Source organism: Hyposmocoma kahamanoa, unplaced genomic scaffold (genome assembly GCF_003589595.1).
Source record: "Hyposmocoma kahamanoa isolate Upper Pololo Valley unplaced genomic scaffold, ASM358959v1 120, whole genome shotgun sequence".
Lineage (NCBI taxonomy): Eukaryota > Metazoa > Arthropoda > Insecta > Lepidoptera > Cosmopterigidae > Hyposmocoma > Hyposmocoma kahamanoa.
In genome coordinates, this window is record NW_020653415.1 from 423726 (window position 1) to 446032 (window position 22307).

The 22307-nt window shown below is 35.2% G+C and overlaps 1 protein-coding gene across 2 annotated transcripts; it reads right to left on the reverse strand.

Annotated features, from left to right (window-relative positions):
* Positions 1-7568: 7568 nt before the first annotated feature.
* LOC113240162 (5'-AMP-activated protein kinase catalytic subunit alpha-2) lies at positions 7569-22049 on the reverse strand. Of its 2 annotated transcripts, XM_026477398.1 has the most exons (8): positions 21798-22049; positions 20722-21027; positions 19391-19690; positions 18763-18958; positions 17471-17603; positions 12237-12356; positions 10712-10966; positions 7569-8124 (listed from the first exon to the last, which is right to left on the reverse strand). In XM_026477398.1, the coding sequence occupies exons 1-8, from the start codon at positions 22047-22049 to the stop codon at positions 8121-8123; spliced, it is 1566 nt and encodes a 521-aa protein (XP_026333183.1). In that variant the 3' UTR covers positions 7569-8120. The 2 variants fall into 2 exon arrangements, with proteins under 2 accessions (XP_026333183.1, XP_026333182.1); XM_026477397.1 differs by lacking the exon at positions 7569-8124 and having other exon boundaries at positions 10105-10966.
* Between the last annotated feature and the right edge of the window lie 258 nt (positions 22050-22307).

A 22307-nucleotide genomic window follows, 5' to 3' on the forward strand; every position in this document is an offset into this window, starting at 1 on the left:
TACTAGTTCTTATTACTATTTTTGCATAATGTATAAATAAAATAACGCAATAAATTGTAAATTTTACTACGCCATTGGAAGGTTTGCTTGAACTTATAGCACAGGTTTTCCTTTTTAAGTACCAGTGGTCATATCTACTGATACTTACTTACTGTACATACATGTTGTATTATTATTATGGCAAATAAATTTATTATTAAGTAGTTGTAAAATTAATATAGTAGAAAAATACTAGAATAAGATAGTTTAGTCCTTTATTTTACTTTTAAAAAAATTCAGACTACTTTTTAATCGACTTCAAATATTAAAATTATTGTCCTTCCAGTAAAATGAGCTTATTATATAACCTCTTTTTATAATAACGCACATACTCAACATAGCCCCGCACTAGGGAAACCCTGTGTCGCGGGTGCCATGGACACACACATAGACAACCACAAATTACACTCAAACTCACGAGAGAAATAAATGTACGCCATACACACATTTCTTCTGGCCTGGGAATCGAACCTAGGACCTCTGCATGGCAGTCCGGCATGGTAACCGTTCGGCGACGGAGCCAGTCAATCTTTTTGTAATAGAAGATCTTATCGATTTATTTAAATAATGAAAACGCACCTCAATATACATATGAACTTGCGACTGTCTTAATTAATTTTACTAGATGGTTTTCTGTTGGTAATTGATCAAATTGTTGAATGGCAGGACAAATGAAAATGTTACTTCTGACAAAATATGGTAAAATCTTATTAATCAGAAGAGGTTCACTTAATGATGGCCGCGTGTGAAATTTTTGTTATTTGTTTATTATTTCTCGAATATCTAACTCCGTTTATTTGGATAGCATCTTAGGTGGGATAAACTAGACCACGTTCTTCCTCGAAAGCAACGAACTCATACGTATGACCAACTCCAGGTTTTTGTAAAGACAGCGCACTGTTAATTCTTGGCATTATATATGTTTTTCTATTACACGTAATAATTAAATAATAGTACTATACTCGGACACTAACTCTATATTCGGACATTCGAGGCAACGTGCTGCAATAATTATCGCAATTATAGATACTACAAAACTGAAAAAAAAAAAGAAACGTTACTAAACATTATAACAAAAGAGTTATAGAATATTTTTATAATATTACTATTTTAAGGTCACAATAATTTTCGTCCCTTTGTTTTCAAAATCGATCAGAATTGAGAACAGTGTTGCCTAACGTATAAATCACAAAATGTTAAATTTGGCCAAAAAAATGTACAAGCGGCCGTACCACAGAAACTGAATGCATTATGCAAAAGTGCGTTCGTTCTATATTCATGGCGTATGAACAAAGGATCACAAATATATCGCACCAAATAAAAGCCGCAATGTATTACAAATGAGGCATATACTGGGTTGCATTTTGTTTTCTCGAAATTCATACAAAACTAAAATAATTCGTTTTAAAATAAATTATGCATCTTCTGATTACAAAATCACTTGCCCGTGGAAGGAAACGTCCCTGTTTACCCGTTTACCCAAAGTTATGGTGCTTTTGCAGTTTATAATGGCACAATTATGTATTTTTCGCGTTTTCGACTGATGTTTATCTACGATAACGGTCGAGCGCGTTCTGAAGTGTAGCGGCGGCGGCAAGTGAGTGAATTTCACTTACTTTGGGCACGTGAAGTACGTACACTTGCGGCGTCTATCTAGATATATGTCTGTGTCCATTATGCTGAAAAAACAGTCTAGCGCGTTTAATAATTAATTTCCGCAGCAGTGCACGGTCAACTTTTTAAACCGATTATTATTTACTAATTTTAAATAAACCACACGTTAAACATTATTAGGAAATATAGACCATTTTAAAAAAAGCAAAAAGTTAGATTATTTTTTGTTATTTTATTTCAGTAATGTGTTGTATATTGCACAGGAAAAAAATGGACAGTAATCTTTTTATCATTTTATCCTGTATAGCAAGCAAAATTTATTGTTCTAAGTACCTACCATAAAATACCTACATAGAAAAGTGACAACTCTAGCAAAATTAATAAAAGCTTAACTCTCCCCTTTGCTGTCCCTTATGACCCCAATGAAGGGGTGAGATGGGATTACACATATTTTCGTGAATATTGCTAAAAATAACAATATTACTGGCTGAGGGTCGTATTCCAGAACTCTACTCAATACTCAAGTCAGGACTTGAGTATTGCAGTGAGCACTGAAAATCATACTCAAGTCCTTGCCATTAAGGTCGTATTTCCAATGCTTGAAATCATACTCAAGTCTGCTTAAATCCTGACTTGAGCATTGAGTAGAGTTCTGGAATACGACCCTAAGGTTTAAAAAAAATTAAATACAAGGTACCGGAACAGGTTCTACCAGAATATAACAAAGTCCTAACATGAAGAAAGTGGTTATAATTGGTTAAAAGTTGTAAGTTGCAGTTAGGATAGGAGAGTTATTCATCCAAATAAACTACCCATTCTTTACTCTCCATTCGGAAATTGATTCTGAATGAGATATTGGGGATAGTGCAATTACACGTAACTAGCATTGGATTAGAGTTCTAATTTCTGTAATTTGGTGACCAAATACATTTCTTTTTATCAGTCCATAGATAATAAAAATGCTTACTGTCCAAAAATGAAAGTCGTAGCCAATAAAATATCAAAGTAATAACGTTAAACCCATCCTCTGTAAAATTCGGTTTAGTGAGAGCCTTTTACCAATGCTACTTACTCGGATTTGCACTGTCCCCGACGGTATGTAGTAAATTAATAGAAAATAAAATCTTACAATTTTGTTCTTTTTTTCATCTACCATTTGAGAGCTTGCATAAAGATTTCTTCCTTATTAAAAAAACTGCATAGAGGGAAAACAAATATAATAAAACTTCAAAATACCACTAAGAGACCAACTTGAATTTAATCGAAGAACCACTACACAATCCACACTATTTCAACCTGTACACGTTTGTACATGATTGTATTTAAATTATATTATTTATATACTATGTAACAAAAATAATCTACAAAATGATGTTATTTACATAAAAAGCATTGGAGAAAAATAGAGTGTAATAGAAAATTGTAGTCATTTTAAAATAAAATAATGCTCAATTGCACATTTAGCAACAAAAGTTACAAACACCATTTATATTAAAAGTAAACATTCTAATACTATTTTAGAGCGTAGTCATATGCGGTGCATTCAGATTGCTTCGCAGCTTCAAAATGGCAGTTAGGAACACGATTGCCTATTAGGATACACATCAACTGACAGACGTGTTTAGAGTTGTGATTAGTGGCGATGCTATCGCAATCGGAATGCAGTTCGTGTAACTACGTCCTTAAATATAACCGTTAGAACAAGCACTTTTGTTGACGAGTGTACACTTGAGTAAAATTTGTAGAAGTTACAAACTTTCTGGAATCAATACACGTACACTTCGCTATTACAACACAATATTTTTCTGCAAAATTAATAAATAACTCTTCCCAAACTTACTATCTTACATATAACTTGACAACTAAAACAATAATTATATTTCTACTTCTTTTTTTAGATAAGCTTTTGATTTCACTATTGTTGGCAGTTTTACGAATATATTGGCCGTGAAACGAGTGCGGTTTATAGGTCGCGTAAAGGTGCCCCTGGATGGACTGCGTTGTGACTTCTATGACTTTTCCTTACAGATTTCACGTTATATTTAGAACCAGCTTCTGGTATTTTTACTGTGTACAGTCGAATAAAATTTATATATTGATTGTATAAAGTTGCAAAAGTCCTATTAACAGAACTATCTGAAAGAAAAAATTCCATAACATTCTCCACGGTATATGTTGGAACTAGATGCAATTACCAGTTAATGTTTCATTAATATTGAAATTAATTAAGCTCCCAGTCTTACGTCGAATTTACCGCGTAAGAACAAGACTGAGTTCGCTGAATCACGTTTGATTCGGTGCAAAATTATTTTCTATCCACATTCGGTGGATAGAAAATGATTTTGCACCGTCACATATTGCTTAAGGTGGCTTATTTACGGTCTGTGCAGTCCTGTGCACTTGGAACTATTGTGATAAACCGTATTGTTCTGTTCCGTCGCCCAATACTTTTGCCACAAAATACCATTATTATGAAATATCGCACATGAAATAATTCAAAATTGATGGAATTGAGAAAACACGATTTGACAGTTCAAAAAGTTACTGAATGGATCTAATAAATTTCTCGTTTTTAAATGAATAACTAATTAATTAATAAATGGGATTATTCATATATATAATAATATACATAAATAATCCCATTATTCCCAATAAGATTCATTCAGTACTTTCTTTTAAAATCTTTATTTAATTTTAAGACTTTTGTTCCAGAGAACATGCTACATATTTTTTTTTCAACTTTCAATTTCTCAATTCCACCATTTTAATGATATTAAAAACGTCATAATATCTTTACACATTAATATACAAATCAGTAATATAGCTATGTACACATTTTAAAGGCACTTCAAGCTTGTTTTATATACTCTTTGGTGATACTGTCAGAAAAATAAAACAATATTTCTTTAACAAGAAACAGATTCCTTTGGAGCACATTTGATAAAAGTTGTATACAATAATATGAAAATACGGAATTAATTACTAATTCTTAAGACCTCGTATAGCGGATTGCGCTATGTAGCGCAGAAAGTCGGTTTTAATGTAGTGTAACCAACTTAGTAGGAAAATAATTACGACGACTGTTAACAACAAATTTCTTGGGAAGTAGTTTTTATTTTCGTGCAATAATTAATCGTCTGGCGCCGCTATTTTTCTCAGTTTCAGTCAGTTCAAGTGCCCTTCTGGAGTCCCTGTCAGATGTACCTAATTTTGCAAAATGGCGGCGCCAGATGAAGGTATTCGCCTGACGGCCCGGAATGGGAATTTTCCACACGAAGGGTTAATTAATGTGACAAATAAAATAAAATCTTAAGAATTTTATGGTAAGATGTTTTGGATATTTAAAAATAACTGGTAACATTGACATAGCGCTACATGGCGTTATTTAGTCTTTACGCTGGACTAGGTCTAAAGTGACATAAACATTTCTGAATTTATAAAAAAATTCAATGACAAAGTACATAAAATGTTACATTTATTATATAACATCTATTTGTAACGACTAAAATAACAATTAGCTTTGTATAATCATGCATTTTATTTTAATACTGTATTTATCAGTTTAATTTAACATTACATAATTTTGCGCTATGAATAAAGCTTTATAAAGGCTTAGGATCGTTTGCTGTAACCAGTTGACCCATCTTTTCTGTGTTTGTTGTCACATTATATTGGAATTCTGGGACTAATTCCCTCAGAAAGTCCCGTAACGAACGTACACTTGGGAGTTGTGGGAATAAAATGTCTAAAAAGTTTTGTTGACGGTCCTTCTGGGAGAGAAAAAGTCCCAAAAGTTTATTCATGTGAATGTTTTTGTTGTTTCTGTTGACTTAGATGTCACGTATGAATTTCAACACGGGTTGGTATATCTCTGGGAACAGCGAACGCGCTTTTGCAGATTGTCTTTGCAAAAAAATCTTTATAATCATTTAACGTAACAACCTAATAATACGTTACAATTTAAGTTATCTTAATTGCATTATAATGTAGTTAGAAAACACGGTGAGAATTATTTTGAAGACATTATTAATATTGTATAATTTATGTTTTGATTTTTATTGAATATCAAATTATATTCATTTTATTTTTTGTGAAATTACCCCACTAGCTTGTTATAATTATTAATACAAAGATCTTTTACGGCGATAAAAGCCGAAAAAACCCATGATAAACCCAATACAAAAGATCAGTAACAGACACTAAGGCTGCTAACATGTTGACTGCATGTTTGCAGTCAACATGTTGTTTGGTAGTTTATTGATTAACTGCTTGCAGTCAATCAATAAACTACCTCCGTGGCCGAACGGTTACCATGCCGGACTGCCACGCAGAGGTCCCAGTTTCGATTCCTGGGCCGGGAGAGACGTATGGCCTACATTTATTTTTTTAATTTGTGGATGTCTATGGGCGTGTTCATGGCACCGACACAAGGTTTCCCTAGTGCGGGGCTATATTGAGTGGGTGCGTTATTATTATTATTAGTCTGTTAGCAGCCTTAGGTTCGTATTCTAGAACTTTACTCAATGCTCAAGTCAGGATTTGAGTATGGTTTATAGCACTCGAAATCATACTCAAGTCCCTGACATTAGGGTCGTATTTCCAGTGCTTGTGTTTCCAGTGTAATCCTGACTTGAGCATTGAGTAGAGTTCTAGAATACGACTCTTAGAGAGATACCTTAGGCCTGCTTAGTCGATCTGTAACTCAGTTAATAGAGCGGTGGCCCTGGTTTGGCACAGACTCAATAATAATAATAACGCCCACACTCATATCCCTGAAGAAACGCACTATTAAATTAATTATTTTGTAATTACGTTAGACTGTGCCTTGTTAGTAACTGCGTGAGACCTAACAGTCACTAAACTAGGTTTAAATAGGTGGTCATACAAACAAAATAAGTAAAAAGAAAGTTTGTTCAAAAAAATAATGTGCGAAAAGCTTTTCTAGCACCAGCAAACTTTTTAAGGCTTTTTAAGTGCTTTAAGAGCCGATACAACCACAAATGGGTTTGGTTTACTCCGCACAATAGTGAAAGTGTTGAATTAATCACTTGGAAAAAATATAATAGTAAAATTCTCTCAATTCCTAAAAATTTTCACGATACAAAAAATAAACTCAAACTTACCTCGAAATTTTACAAGGAAACCGATGTCTTCAATAGGTACTTTACATATACCAATGATTTTTTTTTATATCAACCGAACTAAATAGAACAAGTATGGTATACGATATATTTTCAAACGGCTTTAATTCTGTTGTAAAAAAATAAATTCTAAAAATAAATAAAGCCAGTGTCTCTGCTGCTCGATCCAAGCAAAATGAACCCCGTATTAGTACGGGAATAATTTGAATTAGAGCTGAGGTATATCCACTCTTAACTGTGCATGCATCATTGTCGACCTTATCGTTAGTTTTCAAAATTTTTGTTTAATAAAAAACTTATTTCCTATGCGGGATAGTCCCGACGTTTTTATTATACCTTTTATTTATAGGTGTACATACAACGCACACTCTCACACACTCATAGCCCCGTAAAAGGAAAATTCTGTATCACGGCTGCCATGGGCACAGACATAAATCGCAAATTACACCCAAACTCACGAGAGAAATAAATGTAGGCATGTATACAAATATTTCTCCCGGCCCGGGAATCGAACGCGGGACCTGTGTGTGGCAGACCAGCATACCCTTCGCTCACGGAGCAGGTCAAGTCTTTGGAATCATCGTGTTCGATCTTTGTATTTATAGTTATATTTTTATTTTTTGTTCTGCTTAATTAGTAAGCAGGTTATTATTATTGCTTTTGTTTTTTCTTTTGTTCTAGTAACAATTTTTTATGTCCTTAGTCTAAAATTAGTTAATATAACGTTATAACTGTATACAGTTATTTGCATTTATGTTATTAAAGTTTACTAAACAATAATTTAAGGGACGTTGTACCACTTGCTTTATACAACTTTTTATAGCCATACAGGTATTTTAGTTACATTGCAACTGCGATGCCCAATTTGGATTACTGGAGATTTAAATGGATGTGAATTTTAAATCAATTGTGTAACAAACAGACTAGATACGGGGGCCGTTTCCTCATGCTCCTGCTGGGCGCTCCTACTGGTAGGATAAGGATAAATATGTCATATGTAATTGATATTGTAGTACTCGTATGTACGCTTCTAATTACGTATATAATAAGATTCCGGTTGATTTTCAGTCTTTGCTAATTACGAGGCTTAAAACTATAGTAAAAGAAAAACTTTATACTAAAGGTTATTATACAATTCTGCGTAGGTACCTGAATGACAAAAATCCATGGTAGTGATCGGTTTACCTCTTTCAGGTGTTTCTGTATGTACATTTAAATTATTATATTAATTTTAAAGAGCAACCCTAGAGTTTCTTGATAATTCTTCTCAGGGGAATCTGCCTTACGAAAGAGCGCAAAGTGATGATTTCAAGTGTAATTTTCTTCTTACCTACGAAATAAAGATATTTTTGACTTTTTATTCTTATATTTTTTTATTCTAGTTCAGTGTACTTATTAGATACGACATCACGACAGACCATAAGGACATATTGGTCCTCGTACTCCTACCAGTAGTAGCACCTAGTAGGAGCATGAGGAAACGGCCGATACGGGAAGTTGCTGGAATTCCCGAGACGATGTGAGCATTTTCCGGGAGACGCGCAACCGTCTTTTGTTTTTTGGGGCAATAGAAGATATTTTTTGCTGTGCCCTAATTTCCTTTTTAACCGACTGCAAAAAACGGTAAGGGTATCTCAGTACTGGTCCCATTTAAATTTGAAGAAAATATTTCACCTATAAGGGTGGTTGGTAAATTAGGGGATAAAACCCGGTTTATTGGATTTCACCCACTTTCCGTTAATCGATTTCAATAAAACAGTTGTAATTCCACAAGCTTTTGAGGTCGGTTTTTTATTAAATAAAAAAGTTATAATGATTTAAGTAGAAGATCTTTAACTCCTTTCTTGATTCTTCGCTGCAAGCATTTTAGCTAATAGAGTCTTTGTACTTTAACACGTCAATTAAATAAGTATTCCCTTATATATTGCAAGTAATTTATCTCATAATGAGAGGACAAGACTTTTCTTATCGAAATAGGATGTTTTTATTATCCAACAATTGCCAACACTTCAGCGAATACCTAGTAACCGTTCGCTATACAGGGTGTAATAGATTATTTCGTAAATATAAGATAACCTTTTTTACCGACTTCTAAAAAAGGAGGAGGTTCTCAATTCGACTGTATGTTTTTTTTGTATCTATGTTACGCGATAACTCCGACTTGTGAACAGATTTTAATGATTCTTTTTTTGTTGGAAAGAGGGTACCTCAGAAGTGGTTCCATTTAAATTTGAAGAAAATATTCCACCTCTAAGGCTGTTAAATTAGGGGATGAGTGACTTTTGAGGTCAGTTTTTTTAGTACTCTGTACTCATTAAATCCAAATTATCTTCTATATACATTTTCAGATTATTGATAACCCTTTTTGAAATAAAAATAGAAATATACAACATTTTAACGTTAAACAATGAACCAATAACTCTAGAGGACTGACTCCATAACTACAGTTCATAGCTCTGAAAAAGGTCAAATTACCGTCTTATATCTAGGTGGCGCTGATCAAAAGCCTGGAAGTGGTTTTTATATGTAAATGGCCGTGGATATCAATTCATTCCTCTAAGGGTCGTATTCCAGAACTCTACTCAATGCTCAAGTCAGGACTTGAGCAGACTTGAGTATGATTTCAAGCACTGGAAATACGACCCTAATGGCAAGGGCTTGATGAGTATGATTTTCAGTGCTCACTGCAATACTCAAGTCCTGACTTGAGTATTGAGTAGAGTTCTGGAATACGACCCTAAGAGTGTAACTCTAATTTATAGTGATAACAAACAAATCAACTAGATGGCGCTTATTACACACATTTTTATGGATAGTGCCAGCTATTCTTTTATTTTGTTTAGGATTAACGCCATCTACCCGTATTAGGAAGCGTTAATTTATAAATTAGTTTGTAACACACAACGCCATCTATTGACACGAATATTTTTCGAAATTAAGAAAATAATTGTAGCTCTTGATCAATATTTGAATAATTATTAATACAAAGATCGAACACTAAGGAAAAATTCCTTCGATCCGGCTGGATTCGAACTAGCGTCTTCAAGCAAACTGTCAGACGCCATGCCAACTAAGCCACGGAACGAACCAGCGGCAGCGGACCTTACGAATTTTTCCATGTGCTTGTTTGTCGGATCTTTCTATTTGGTTTTCAATGACTTTTTAGCCGTAGCGCCATCTATGAATGACTGCATTATTAATAAATACATTATTTTAAAAAAAACCGACTACGCTGTCTTGTATCGAGTTGAGTTCTGTTCCGTGGTTAAACGAATGTCATATTAAATGTATGTATGTAATGTATGTAGGCAGCGTTTAACTTAAAAATTTTGGATCTTTAATGTCGTTTTACTTATCAAGTAACGTACTTTCGACATCGGCTTAAAGGTTTTTCATATCGCTTATATTTACGGAATAATCGCCTGGGCACACATAACTATTCCACTTTGTATCAGTGGCGGATTTGCAGTTTTAGCCGCCCTAGGCCCCAGCTATGTAGTCAGTACCAGTCACCCCTTTCTCAGCACTCATCACATACTGGTAGACGACATAAAGAATTTATTGCCAACTTTTATCGAATTCGAGTCAGAAATTTAGTTAGCTATAACAGCAGACGCGGTAGTGATAATATGTAGTGATATAGTGATTATACATTACATTATAGATATGTAAAATATCTATATTTTATACATAAAATGTATGAAAGTGATTAAGGAACATTATTATGCGGTGCAGTGCGACCAGCCATAGGGTGCGTGAGCCTTTAGAATATATAAGTATTTTGTAGGTCAATGGTATGAGTTATTTTTTGTTACCGTCAGTGAATTTTTCGTTACGATTGACCGCCCAAGTCTTGGGTCTACTGGGCCTTAGGGCAAATCCGCTACTGCCTTGTATGTTTAATCATTCACTTTTACCGTGCAAGTTGTATTATCAAAGCCGCGCACATCTCGAAGAACTCCATAGTATGATGCCCTTGCGGCTGCGGTGGAGCCGCTGCTGGGGGGGCCATCGGTGGAGGGGGGGCGAGTGGGGACGTCGCGTCGTCCTCCGTATCTTCCTTCTCCCCAGATAAAGACTTAAAGTCTAGAAGATAGGATTTATAATCCACTTGGTAAAGTTGCAGCGACATTTTCACGTACTTGCCTGTCATTTTGTTTAGTGTTCGCACCCTGAAAAGTTTTGTGTACAGTTAACAGCGCGCTCAACTTTATATCTTACATTTCATTTTTTTCGTTCATCAATAGTAATATTTTTTTTATAATATCAAGTGACGGGACGAACAAGTCGTGCTCCTGATGCTAAGCTACACGCCTGTCCATAACACTGCGCCAGTCACCCTGAGACACAAGTTGATAAGACCCATGTGCCTGTAACAGGTAAGGTGGCAGCACTACCCTGGACGAACTCTTTCACAAGGAGCTCTAATAACAATACCGTACACATATCATTGACATACACGTAGGCAATTATAAATTACACCCAAACTCACAAAAGAAATAAATGTAGGCTATACAAATATTTCTCCCGGTCCAGGAATCGAATCTGAGATATCTGCGTGGCAGACCAGCATGGCAACCGTTCGGCTACGCAGGCAGTTATCTATGGCATTACATACATATCCAGAGCCACCAACTTATATATTTTAAAAAAATGCAAAATATTACCATATAGAAAAACGTCAGGAAAAAAATGGCGGGTTTTTGTTGTTACAGTTTTCGTACAAATTGATTTTTAGTTTATTATTACGTATTGAATTTCTTAATTATTTGTTGCCTGTCCAACCTGATGGCGCAATTGCCAATGCTTAACAAATACATAATAATAATATAATAAATCAGTCTCTGGCATACTGTGTAACGCGGGCCTCGAGTAATTAAATACACGGATAAGATAATTTTATTGTAGAAATAAAAAAATAATACAGGAAGGGAAAAAGGACAGGTAAAGGCGTAAAGGCTGTAACAAAATAATGATATAAAAACTGGCACAATGATATAAAACACTCCCTACTTATATTATATACGGGTTATGGTAAAAAGGAAATTACCCCAAAAGGGCTTGTAATTTCTAGAAATACTGGGCTTTACAAGCAGTTCGGTTACATTATTTAACTGGTTAGAATTTTATGTGAAGTCGAGCACGTGAGCTCGATTTGGAAATTTAGCAGAGAGTGGCGATGGAAAGAAGAAAAATAAGTGTCGAAGAAAAAAAGGAATTCAAGACGATTCAAAATTTCAAAGTAGGTGATCAGGTACCAGAGAAAACAGTGGTAAAAAGGTGGGATAACGATTAAAAATAGCATCCTCACAACTGTAGGTACTAGCGACACCAACCTCATGCTTTGATATTGGAAAAAAAATCACCGATAAGTTGGTGGCTCTGTAGCTTTATCTTCCCTTGTTTTTCCCACCGTGTGCTCAAATAAATCGCACGACTTACCTTACGTGGTACGGGTTGATGACTTTCCATTCATAGTCGAGAGCCTTCATCGCTCGGAACACTTCCAGCATTATGTCATTTGGCTTGCTTTGTGATCGAATGCCTAAGTGCCATTTTGCTCTGAAAATCAAATAATATTTTTTACACAAATCGGTCAATAATCAGAAAAAGTATCTACAATTTACTTAGAAACATTTCGACCGTTGTTCGATTTTACATTTCCGAAACGAAATAACTTAAAATTCTGAAATTCCTACAGATAGGCCTTATTTTCAATAATAATAATAATCTTTTAGGCCTTGGGAGAGGCGAGAGTTTAAAATAAATACAATAATAATAATAACGCACACACTCAACATAGCCCCGCACTAGGGAAACCCTGTGTCGCGGGTGCTATGGACACACACACATAGACAACCACAAATTACACCCAAACTCACGAGAGAAATAAATGTAGGCCATATAAATATTTTTCCCGGCCCGGGAATCGAACCTGGGACCTCTGCGTGGCAGTCCGGCATGGTAACCGTTCGGCCACGGAGGCAGTCAACGCAGTCAATATCGAGATTATGTATTTATCCTCGTTTCACTGTATAATCACATCGGACTCTGTTCTTCGGATGAGTCGATTTGTATAATAAAAACTATCGTTGAATTAATATTTCTATGAAATAATAATTTGTATTTTTGAATCGTGAAATAAAATCTGAAGATTGTAATATGTGTAATTTGTTCTTCGTTTCTTAAATAAACACACCACATGACGGTATACGTAGGTAAGCGTCACCGTATTCACGGTCCGCGTATTGATTTTTCTTTCTCTGTTTAATCACTTCCTAAATATAAACTGTAAAAGTATGGACTATGAACAATAGTTAATCAATATGTTAAATTCTCACAAGTGGCAAGTGCACATTGTTTACTTTGTTTACTCTTCACTGACTTGTAATGCCGTTTGTACGGCAATTCATTTTTGTTACATTTCAACTTAATTTTAGGGACTTGAAAAACTTTATATAAATATACATAATTATATTTTTCTGTATTTAAATAATGGTTAAATTGAAATATTTTCTTAAAAGTTGTCCGCTTTCATATTGTGCTATGTTTGTTCTTTAGGTTTATTATAACGGTGTATTTTTTATAAAATATTTGTCAGCAATTTTTTAAATAAAATATAAGTGATTTCCGTCTCACCTGATGGAAAGTGGCGATGAGGTCAACGATAGAGCCTCACACCTAAATAATGCCTATTCACTCTCGCCTTGAAAAGGCCCGAGTTATAACGTTCAGAGAAAAAATCTGCAGGCAGGGAATTCCACTCCATAGCTGTTCGTCATATAAATGTGGAAGCGTAAAGCTTGGAGCGAATCCTGGGAATATCTACAACATAGCGGTGGAATCCCAGCCCACGTCTAGTCCCCCGATGATGGAAAGGGGAAGGCGGAATTAAATCGTGTAATTCCATCGCACACTCTCCGTGATATATTCTGTAAAATATCGATAAGCAGGCAAGTTTACGGCGGCAACTTTTCACTACAGGCATTCATTTTATTAATGCGGTCTAGATAATGTAGTTAAATGTATTCAGCGATTTCGTTTAATGGGCACTATGCGTGACAAAAAAAGTTTTAATAGCTTTGTTTTCGATGTGTTTCAGATAAATCAAAATCTTGACGGAAATATAAAAAGTAAGTCTCATATTGCGTTCTTAGCTTTTCGCGATTGTTACATATCGCACTAATATTACAACAGTGTTGTAACTCAAAATATGTGAATTTCAGGATTAAATCATTGCTGCAACAAAATTTGATTCTCTACACGTCAATAAAACCATCGATAGAATGTTGTAAGAAAGAATTAAAAAATATCTACTTAACTCAAAATGAGACAAACTTTATGTGTGCTAGTTCTGGCCAAAAAAAACAGTCCTTACTCAAAAATATGAAATTATTTCTTCTCTTTTATTTTTAAAAACATTGGGCCAATAGGAAATTGTTTAGATGTCAGTAATAAACTTTACCTTATAAATAAATTTTAATGTTCTTTCACGGGAAGTGAGTATTCGCTTTTCATCGATTCTGAAAAATTGCACTTTTGATTTAATACACTATTGTATTAACAGTGCGATATATGGAAAATCGAACGATTTTTTAATTCTAAATCGCGTGTTTGTTAGGTTATTAGGTTAGTTTGAAAAAAAAAAACCAAATATAAACTTAAATGCAATACGCTTTGAATCAAATTTGTGTGGAATCTAGAGCCACGTCGCCTTTCCATACATATTCATCTAACACGTAGTGTTCAATTTTGTAATATGATTTTCAATTAAAATATTTTTATTGTAGGTTATAAACTTAGGAAATGATCATCTTAATGTATGCTCCGGAATCTTATTTAAAAAATGTGTACATTTCTCCATAAAAGAGCCGTTAATCAATCTATTAAGCGAAATCGTGGCACCATGAGTTGGGACTTAACCCTGAGGCTAATATTCTGGATAATTCTTTTCTTAATGAAATTATGTATATTTTTACATATATTTAAGTAAATGTACTGTGATACCACAGTCATGATACCAGTCTCCTTAAACTTTTCTCTGAGAGAAACCCGAGAACCTAAACGGTACACAGAACGAATCGCTCGTTTTTGCAATACAAATATTGTTTGTATGTCTGTCGCTTTATTCCACACGAGAAGTTGGTTAATGGCCCCGGAATAGTAGCAGATTTCAGGTTGAACTCGTCATTCAGATCGATGAAATTTTTCTTTGTGTTTTTCGATTTTTGTATCAATAATTATAAAAATTAAGTTTTAAAAATTTAGAAAACGAAAGGAAATTAAACTATTTTTCCGGATTTATAACGCGTATATTTTTTTTCAAACAAACCAACGTTTCGAGCCCTTTACAGGTCCCATGGTCACGGTTGACTTAGGTGATACGGTCATCAACCAGTTATGTCTAATATTCATAATAAACCACCCTATTTTTTTTCACTATAGTTACAAACACTAAAGTTATTAATTTAATACCTTATTTTTAATTTAATTAATGTAACAATCGCAAAAACCTAAGGACTCGATAAGAATACGAAATATGGTTCTTGTGTGGCTGTTATTTGTATCATAATCATAATTAATTTATTCTTTGATTCATGTCGATCACAAGAGGCTTTACATAATAGTATTCCAGCACATGAACACTGAAAGGGCACTACAATGATAATAACTTAGCTAATTTATTAATCTCGTACACAAGTTATGTCATTCATTATTACAATTATGAAATATATTAAAACCAGTATAAAAATTTAGATCACAATAATTAACAGTAAAAAGCATAAATATAGTGAAGTCAAGCTGATACAATTTAATTCATCATTCAATTAATTTATTTATGGTCAAAATTTAGTGAAATAATGTTTGAAGAAAAGAAAAACATAAACAAAAAAATAAATAATTGTAACAAAAGTTATGTTTTCGCGATTGTTAACACATTGGAAATGAAACTATTTTTCCGGATTTCTAAATAAACTTTCTATTGTTATTTTTTATGTTTTTTGTGTTACGAGTCAACCCTAAAGGAAATCTGTTAGTCAAGACCTAGGTTCGTATCTGTACTGTCTGCGCGAATCACGTAGGCCACAGTCGGAGGATAAAAAATCAATCAAATTAAAGTAATTTGTTGAAATAAAAGAAATTACAAATTCATTAACACTAATTGACCTTATTGATGTGAGATATAAGGTGAACGCTAATTGCGGCACGTAGCGCCGGTGATTTGGCGCAAGAGGTGACGTCCTGTCCTTCTTGTCATAACTAACACATTTAAATTTCGGTAACTTTTGAGATATTGGCACCTAAAGTTTTATGGTCACCTAAAAAATAGCAATTGAGCTAATTTTTGCTTAACAATAAAAGTGAAACTAAATAAGATATTAAAAAACCGCTTACAGGGTATTGTAGATCGCGTTTCGCAAATCCCAGATATGTTAGTAACTCAATTCAAATTCAAACACATTTCGACCCCTCCTACGCAAAGTATCGTATGTCGAAATTGCCAACTTTACAGGGGAGCGTTTTAAAGTTTTGAATTCACTGACATGAGCATAACACGTGACTTTATTTCTCAGTTTTATTCGGCAAAACTCATACAGAGTTATTATACAGTCCTAGATATCGGTTAGATGAACAACCACAATTTATTTTTATCATTTTACAATTTAATTGTCACAAGTCACGTGTTATAATCATTTCAGTGAATTCAAAACTTAACGCTCCCCTGTAAACTTGGCAATTTCGACATACGATACTTTACGTAGGAGGAGTCGATTTATTCGTCAACATAGGTTACATTAGATACATTGAAATACATGGTAATAAATAAATTTATGGTGACCCTCTATGCTGCACCTTTAGGCATACGAACTAAATAAGTAAATGAGTATCAGGAACATAAGAATTATATATAATTTATAAAGTTTGTTATAATTATTAACACAAAGGTGGAACACTTAGAAAAAATTCCTTCTATTCGGCCGGATTCGAACCGACGTCTTCCAGTAAACCAAAAGACATTGTCGGACAGACAGAGAACGGGAGTAGACTCCCTGAACCAACTTCGGAACGGTTACCGTGCCAGACTGCCACACAGAGGTCGCAGGTGGTTCGATAACCGGGCCGGGAGAAATATTTGCATGGCCTACGTTTATTTCTGTCGTGAGTTTCGGTGTAATTTGTGGCTGTCTATACGTGTCCATTGCATTCGCGACACAGGGTTTCCCTAGTGCGGGGCTATTTTGAGTGTTTGCGTTATTATTAAAAAAATTACAAAAGTTCATTTCCCAAATTGGTCCTATCGGGAATTGAACCCGGGACTTTAGCATCCAGCGCTCATAGTGTAGACCGTTGGGTTACCGAGGTCGGCAATATTGGTCGTTATCAACAGATTGCCTTTAGAGTTGCACTAAACATGTGCACCAAAATTACAGGCACATGGGACTTGTCAACTTATGTCTCAGGTTGACGGGCGCAGTGGCAGTGCGATTTAAAGAGCTGAATGGTACTGCAACTGTCATGGACAGTCGTGTATCTTACCATCAGGCGCACGACTTGTTCGTCCCGTGTGTTTCCGGGTGTTTAATACCTCACGGGTTTTCGTGGAATCTGCCGACCTGATGACGATACCTTAGCATCCTAAAGTCACACGGTTTTAGTTTCTATGTATGTTGTACCTTTTGACTGGTGTGCCGCGCTGCTTGTCGAGCGGCGGCGCGGCTGCGGGAGAGGTGTTGTCGCGGAGGGGTGCGATGCGCTCGGGGTGCTGTCGTGACACTGAGCTCTCACATACTGTAGGCGGCGAGTTGCCTGTCGTAATACCAATCGTGGTTAGCTCACGGTCAGTGTAAAGTTCACTGCAAGAACCATAACTATAGTCTTGCCAAATTCGATGTAGAACAAATTCATACATAAGCTCACGCCCTAGTCCCATAGTCCCTGCCTACCCAGGCACCACGGCACGCCACTTTATCCTGACAACTCTCGAGTCTCACATACATCAACTACCTTTTTCATACAACTTCTTTTAATCTTGTCACTTCGGATCCCAGTCTTCTTAAGGACATCACTGATCTTGTCAATGTAAGTCCTTCTCTTAAAACCCTTCCATCCACATTCGCATAATAAATCTGTTTAAAAATTCTTCATACATCCATCCGCTCTACATGCCTAAACCGCCTCAACATTCCTTTCTCTATTCTAGTCACTACATCCTCAATGAAGCCACATCTTTCACGTATTATTAATACAATAATTCACTCTACCACTCAACTTTATTCCACAAATTTTCCTCAAAGATCTTATGTTCCACGCCGAAACGCTCTTTTATCACACTATTCCGTTGTTTATCCATCTGGGGGTCGATTCCAAACCTTACAATAACTCAGTTGTCGACCGTTTCGATTTGATAATCGATTTCTTTTCATTTTTATTCACAACACCCGAATCGAACGTCTTATGACGAAACCGAAATGACGTCACACCCGTACGATTACTCGAAAGGCTACAAACGTTATTCAGAACACAGCTATCGAACGAAAGTAACATCTTATTGTTTAAAATCTCTTATTATTTTAAATAAAGTCTGGATTTTGTTCAATTTTATTATTAAAATAAATATTTTAATGCAAAAGTAATGTAATTCCTATATTTTAGGCTTTTAATGTTTTAAAAATGTACATAAAAGGATTTTCATTTTTCTTATAATCTATTTCACCGACTAACTCCGTAAAGGCTGTTGGATAACGGTATCGTATCCGAATTCGCATTGAACGTTTAACTCGAATCGAAAATCGAAAATAGCTCGGAAAGCGCCCTTCGATTCGAGAACGATTCGGTTAAAATATCGAAGAGTTCTGAATCGGGGTCCAGATTCACTCCAGCCATATTTCTCAAACCTCTTACTTTTACTGCATTAATTCTACTTTCGAGCTTCTTTTGCCAATCACTAATTCAATTAAATACTTACTAGCAACGTAGAAGTCTTTGATTTCGGCTTTAGCGGCTTCGTCAGCGATTCGTTTATTATCAATGATCAAATGGTATGCGATCGCCAGCTGATCGTGTGGATCACCGCTTAGCAACGCGTTGTGTACCTCGTGTTCTTTTACGCCGAACTTATCGCACACTTCTGCTATTGCTTCTGTGTCTATTACGCTGCTGTCCTGGCAATATAATCAAAATACGCATAAAGGTTTATTTTTAAAATACTAACAACTATATTACTAACGTCATAAACAACAACTTTTGTCCCATGACTTTTTACAAAACATAATAAATTTACCAAACTATAGTGAATCGTCGCGTTGCAAGCAAGAAGCTTATATACTCCACTGGAGTTTACACTTAAAATTTCATGTAGTTGAAAAATGCGCGATACATACGCGCAGCTACAGCGCGTCTGCGGCGCGTATACGCGCAGATGGCGCTTGTCGTGCAATTGGTTCTAATGTACTTAAAAGTTTAACAGTCACTGGTAAGTTGTTAGTTGTAGTTCACAACTAGAATGCTGATGAGTTACGATGCTTCAGGTTCAGTGCAGTAAATATGTTTTGCAAAATACAGCATCAAACCTCAACAATTAAAAAAAAAAATACCTGTTCAACAGGTGAAGGAAATAAATATCCAGGCAGGTCCTTTTGGAACCATTCATGTTTCTTTACATCTTCAATTGTAGCTCTCTTCATTGGGTCCACTTGTAACATCATGCACAGCAAACTCACTACGCTCTTGTTCAAATATTCTGGTATAGGGAATATGCCAGATTTTATCTTTCTGAACAATGTGGGAACATGTTCATCATCAAATGGCAATGTACCACAGAGTAATGCGTAAAGGATGACTCCGCATGACCACACATCTACTTCTGGACCGGCATACAGTTTACCTGATATGACCTAGAAAAATTTACAATTTTCAAAAGATTCCTTTGTCATACTTTATGAGAATTAGTTACATATTACCTTGCACAACTACCATAAAAATTATTCCATAATTGTTTTTATTTAGACAGATCAAGTTTATGTCATATTATTTTGTTTATTATTATTATTTATGTCAATAAAGCATTTTGTTTGTATTATTACCATGTACATAATTATATTTTATGTAAATGTTCATCCTATGTTACACCTGTAATACTCAGGCGCCAATGTCGGTCTTGTAATGGCAATCAATCTGGATTGTTTTATCTGTGTTCACCTTAACAATAACTAAAGTTAATGTAACTTTTCCATCGGCGAGGCGAAACGAGGCGAGACGAGAATTGAAATTTGTATGGTAAATTTTATGTTCTCCTAGCGCATCAACGGTGGAAATGGTCTAGATTGACGAGTATGGGTGATTCGCAAAATGAAATATTTGTTAATGTAATATTGAACCGTATTGCTGCACACATAGAGTATTTATTATACTCTGCAACGGAAACTCAATTTCTCGCGCGAGCTCGCGATAGCCTTTAATATCAATCGCGAAATTGTTGGGTGCAAAAGATCTGATTCTAAACATGTTTAAAAATAATGATTTTTGGGACATGTTACTTCAGTCATGTGTTTATCGCTAGACGAACTGAACAGCACTGAATCATCGCTAGTCACAAATACAGCGCGAGTTCGCACGAGGTAGCGATGGGTCATTTTTGGTGGAAATTTGGCAATTTTTGGTGGAAATAGATCGACGAGGTTTGTATTCCCGTCTCGCCTCACCAGTGGAAAACCACCTTAATACTCTTTTAAAAAGTGTCAACCTCAGAATGAGAGGCAGGATGTCACATAGGAGTACAGAGTTTTAGCTGTCTTTTCACATGAAACTGAATACAACAATTAATCAGGTTCCCTAATTGAAATTGACCTTTTATATTAATTAAACCCTTAATGGTTATTTCCATCAAGTACGGCATATCTCAGCTCTGCCAGTTTTGTATACTCACCTCTGGCGCAGCATAATTGGGTGAGCCACAGGACGTCCTCAAAAATTCTCCGTCCATCATCATGTTAGACAAACCAAAGTCAGCAATCTTTACATGCATATTATGGTCTAATAATAGATTTTCTGGTTTCAAGTCTCTATGCACAATCATGTGACGGTGGCAATAGTCTACTCCAGATATAATTTGTTGGAAGAACCGACGTGCTTCATGTTCATGAAGTTTTCCTCGTTTTACTATGTAGTCAAATAATTCTCCTCCTGATACATATTCCATTATCATGAATATATCTGTGGGAGTTGATATGACCTGAAATATGGTACATGTCTTATTTAAAGTGGTAACCTATTAATAAGTGAGGTATAAGTTGATGTAAAATGTTATTTAAGAAAATTAAGAATAAGGTAATAATATATAAGAGAGTTTAAGACATGAATAAGCTATCTAATGGTGTAGTATACTATAACAGGCTGGTTTAGGCAACTCAGCATTGTATTGCCTAAGTAGTTGTTAGGTGGATGCAGAGTTCTGCTTGTGAATGAATGTTTTTATGTCTCAGTACACTTACAAGAAGAGTGTTTAATTTGTATAATTAAGTAATTAGTAGATAACATATTATAAAACATAGTGTAGAATGCTCTCTGGCTATATAGAGTGATGATCTCCAAAAGGCTATTGGCCCAGCAAAAAGGCGTACATTGGGAGAGGCCTATGTCATTTCATCAACACATTTTCAGGTGGACTTCTCTTGTATATTGTGTAATCCATCTGAGAAATACAAGCACTTGTAGAATGCCTGGTGGCTATATGGTTACCAGTCTGGGCTGCCATGCATAGGTCCCAGGTTCGATTCCTGGGCCAGGCTAAATATTTGTATGGTCTACAGTCTAGTTTGGGTGTAATCTGTGGTTGTCTATGTATGTGTCTATGGCACACGTGATACAGGGATTCCCTAGTGTACGGCTAAGAGTGTGTATATTATTAATATTATATTATTATAATGCAAAAGCCAAGATTGCCAACCCAAGTGTTATTACCTCATCATAAACAACTTCAAGGTCATAATAAAAAATGCATACCTGGTACAATTTTATGATGTGCGGGTGTCTAAACAGTTTCAGATTTTGGATTTCACGTCTAATCTTGCCTACCACGTCCAGAGATTTGATTTTTTGTCTGTTCAAAATCTTTACAGCCACTTTGTGCTTGGTCAACTGGTGTTCCCCGATTTTGACTTTACCGAATGTGCCTACCCCAAGGGTAGCTCCTAAAGTATAGTGACCAATTTTCACTATCGGCTGCATGCCGCTGCTACTAGCCTTTTCAGACATTTTTATTAAAAATTATTCAATTCCTTCCACTTAAAAAAAGCACCATAGAATAACACAATTTCTTTTATTTAAACATAAAAAATTGTCATAGTTCACATTTCAAAATTAAAATAGTTAAAAATGGAAACGAATAAATATTATACAGAAGTTGAAAAATAAATAAAAAACGCAATTTCCCGAATAGAAACACGAGACAAATGTCAAATCAAATTACTTTTTTACTTCTTGGCCTGGTATCAGAGTACTTTTATGCGAAGT

Bases quoted from the DNA above. Each gene is read 5' to 3' on its own strand.
- LOC113240162 (XM_026477398.1), bottom strand. From the start codon at position 22,049: ATGTCTGAAAAGGCTAGTAGCAGCGGCATGCAGCCGATAGTGAAAATT. The intron at 21,028-21,797 runs GTATGCATTTTT...ACCATATTTCAG, and splicing joins ACATCATAAAATTGTACCAG to GTCATATCAACTCCCACAGA. The intron at 10,967-12,236 runs GTAAGTCGTGCG...AAAACTTTTCAG, and splicing joins ATCAACCCGTACCACGTAAG to GGTGCGAACACTAAACAAAA.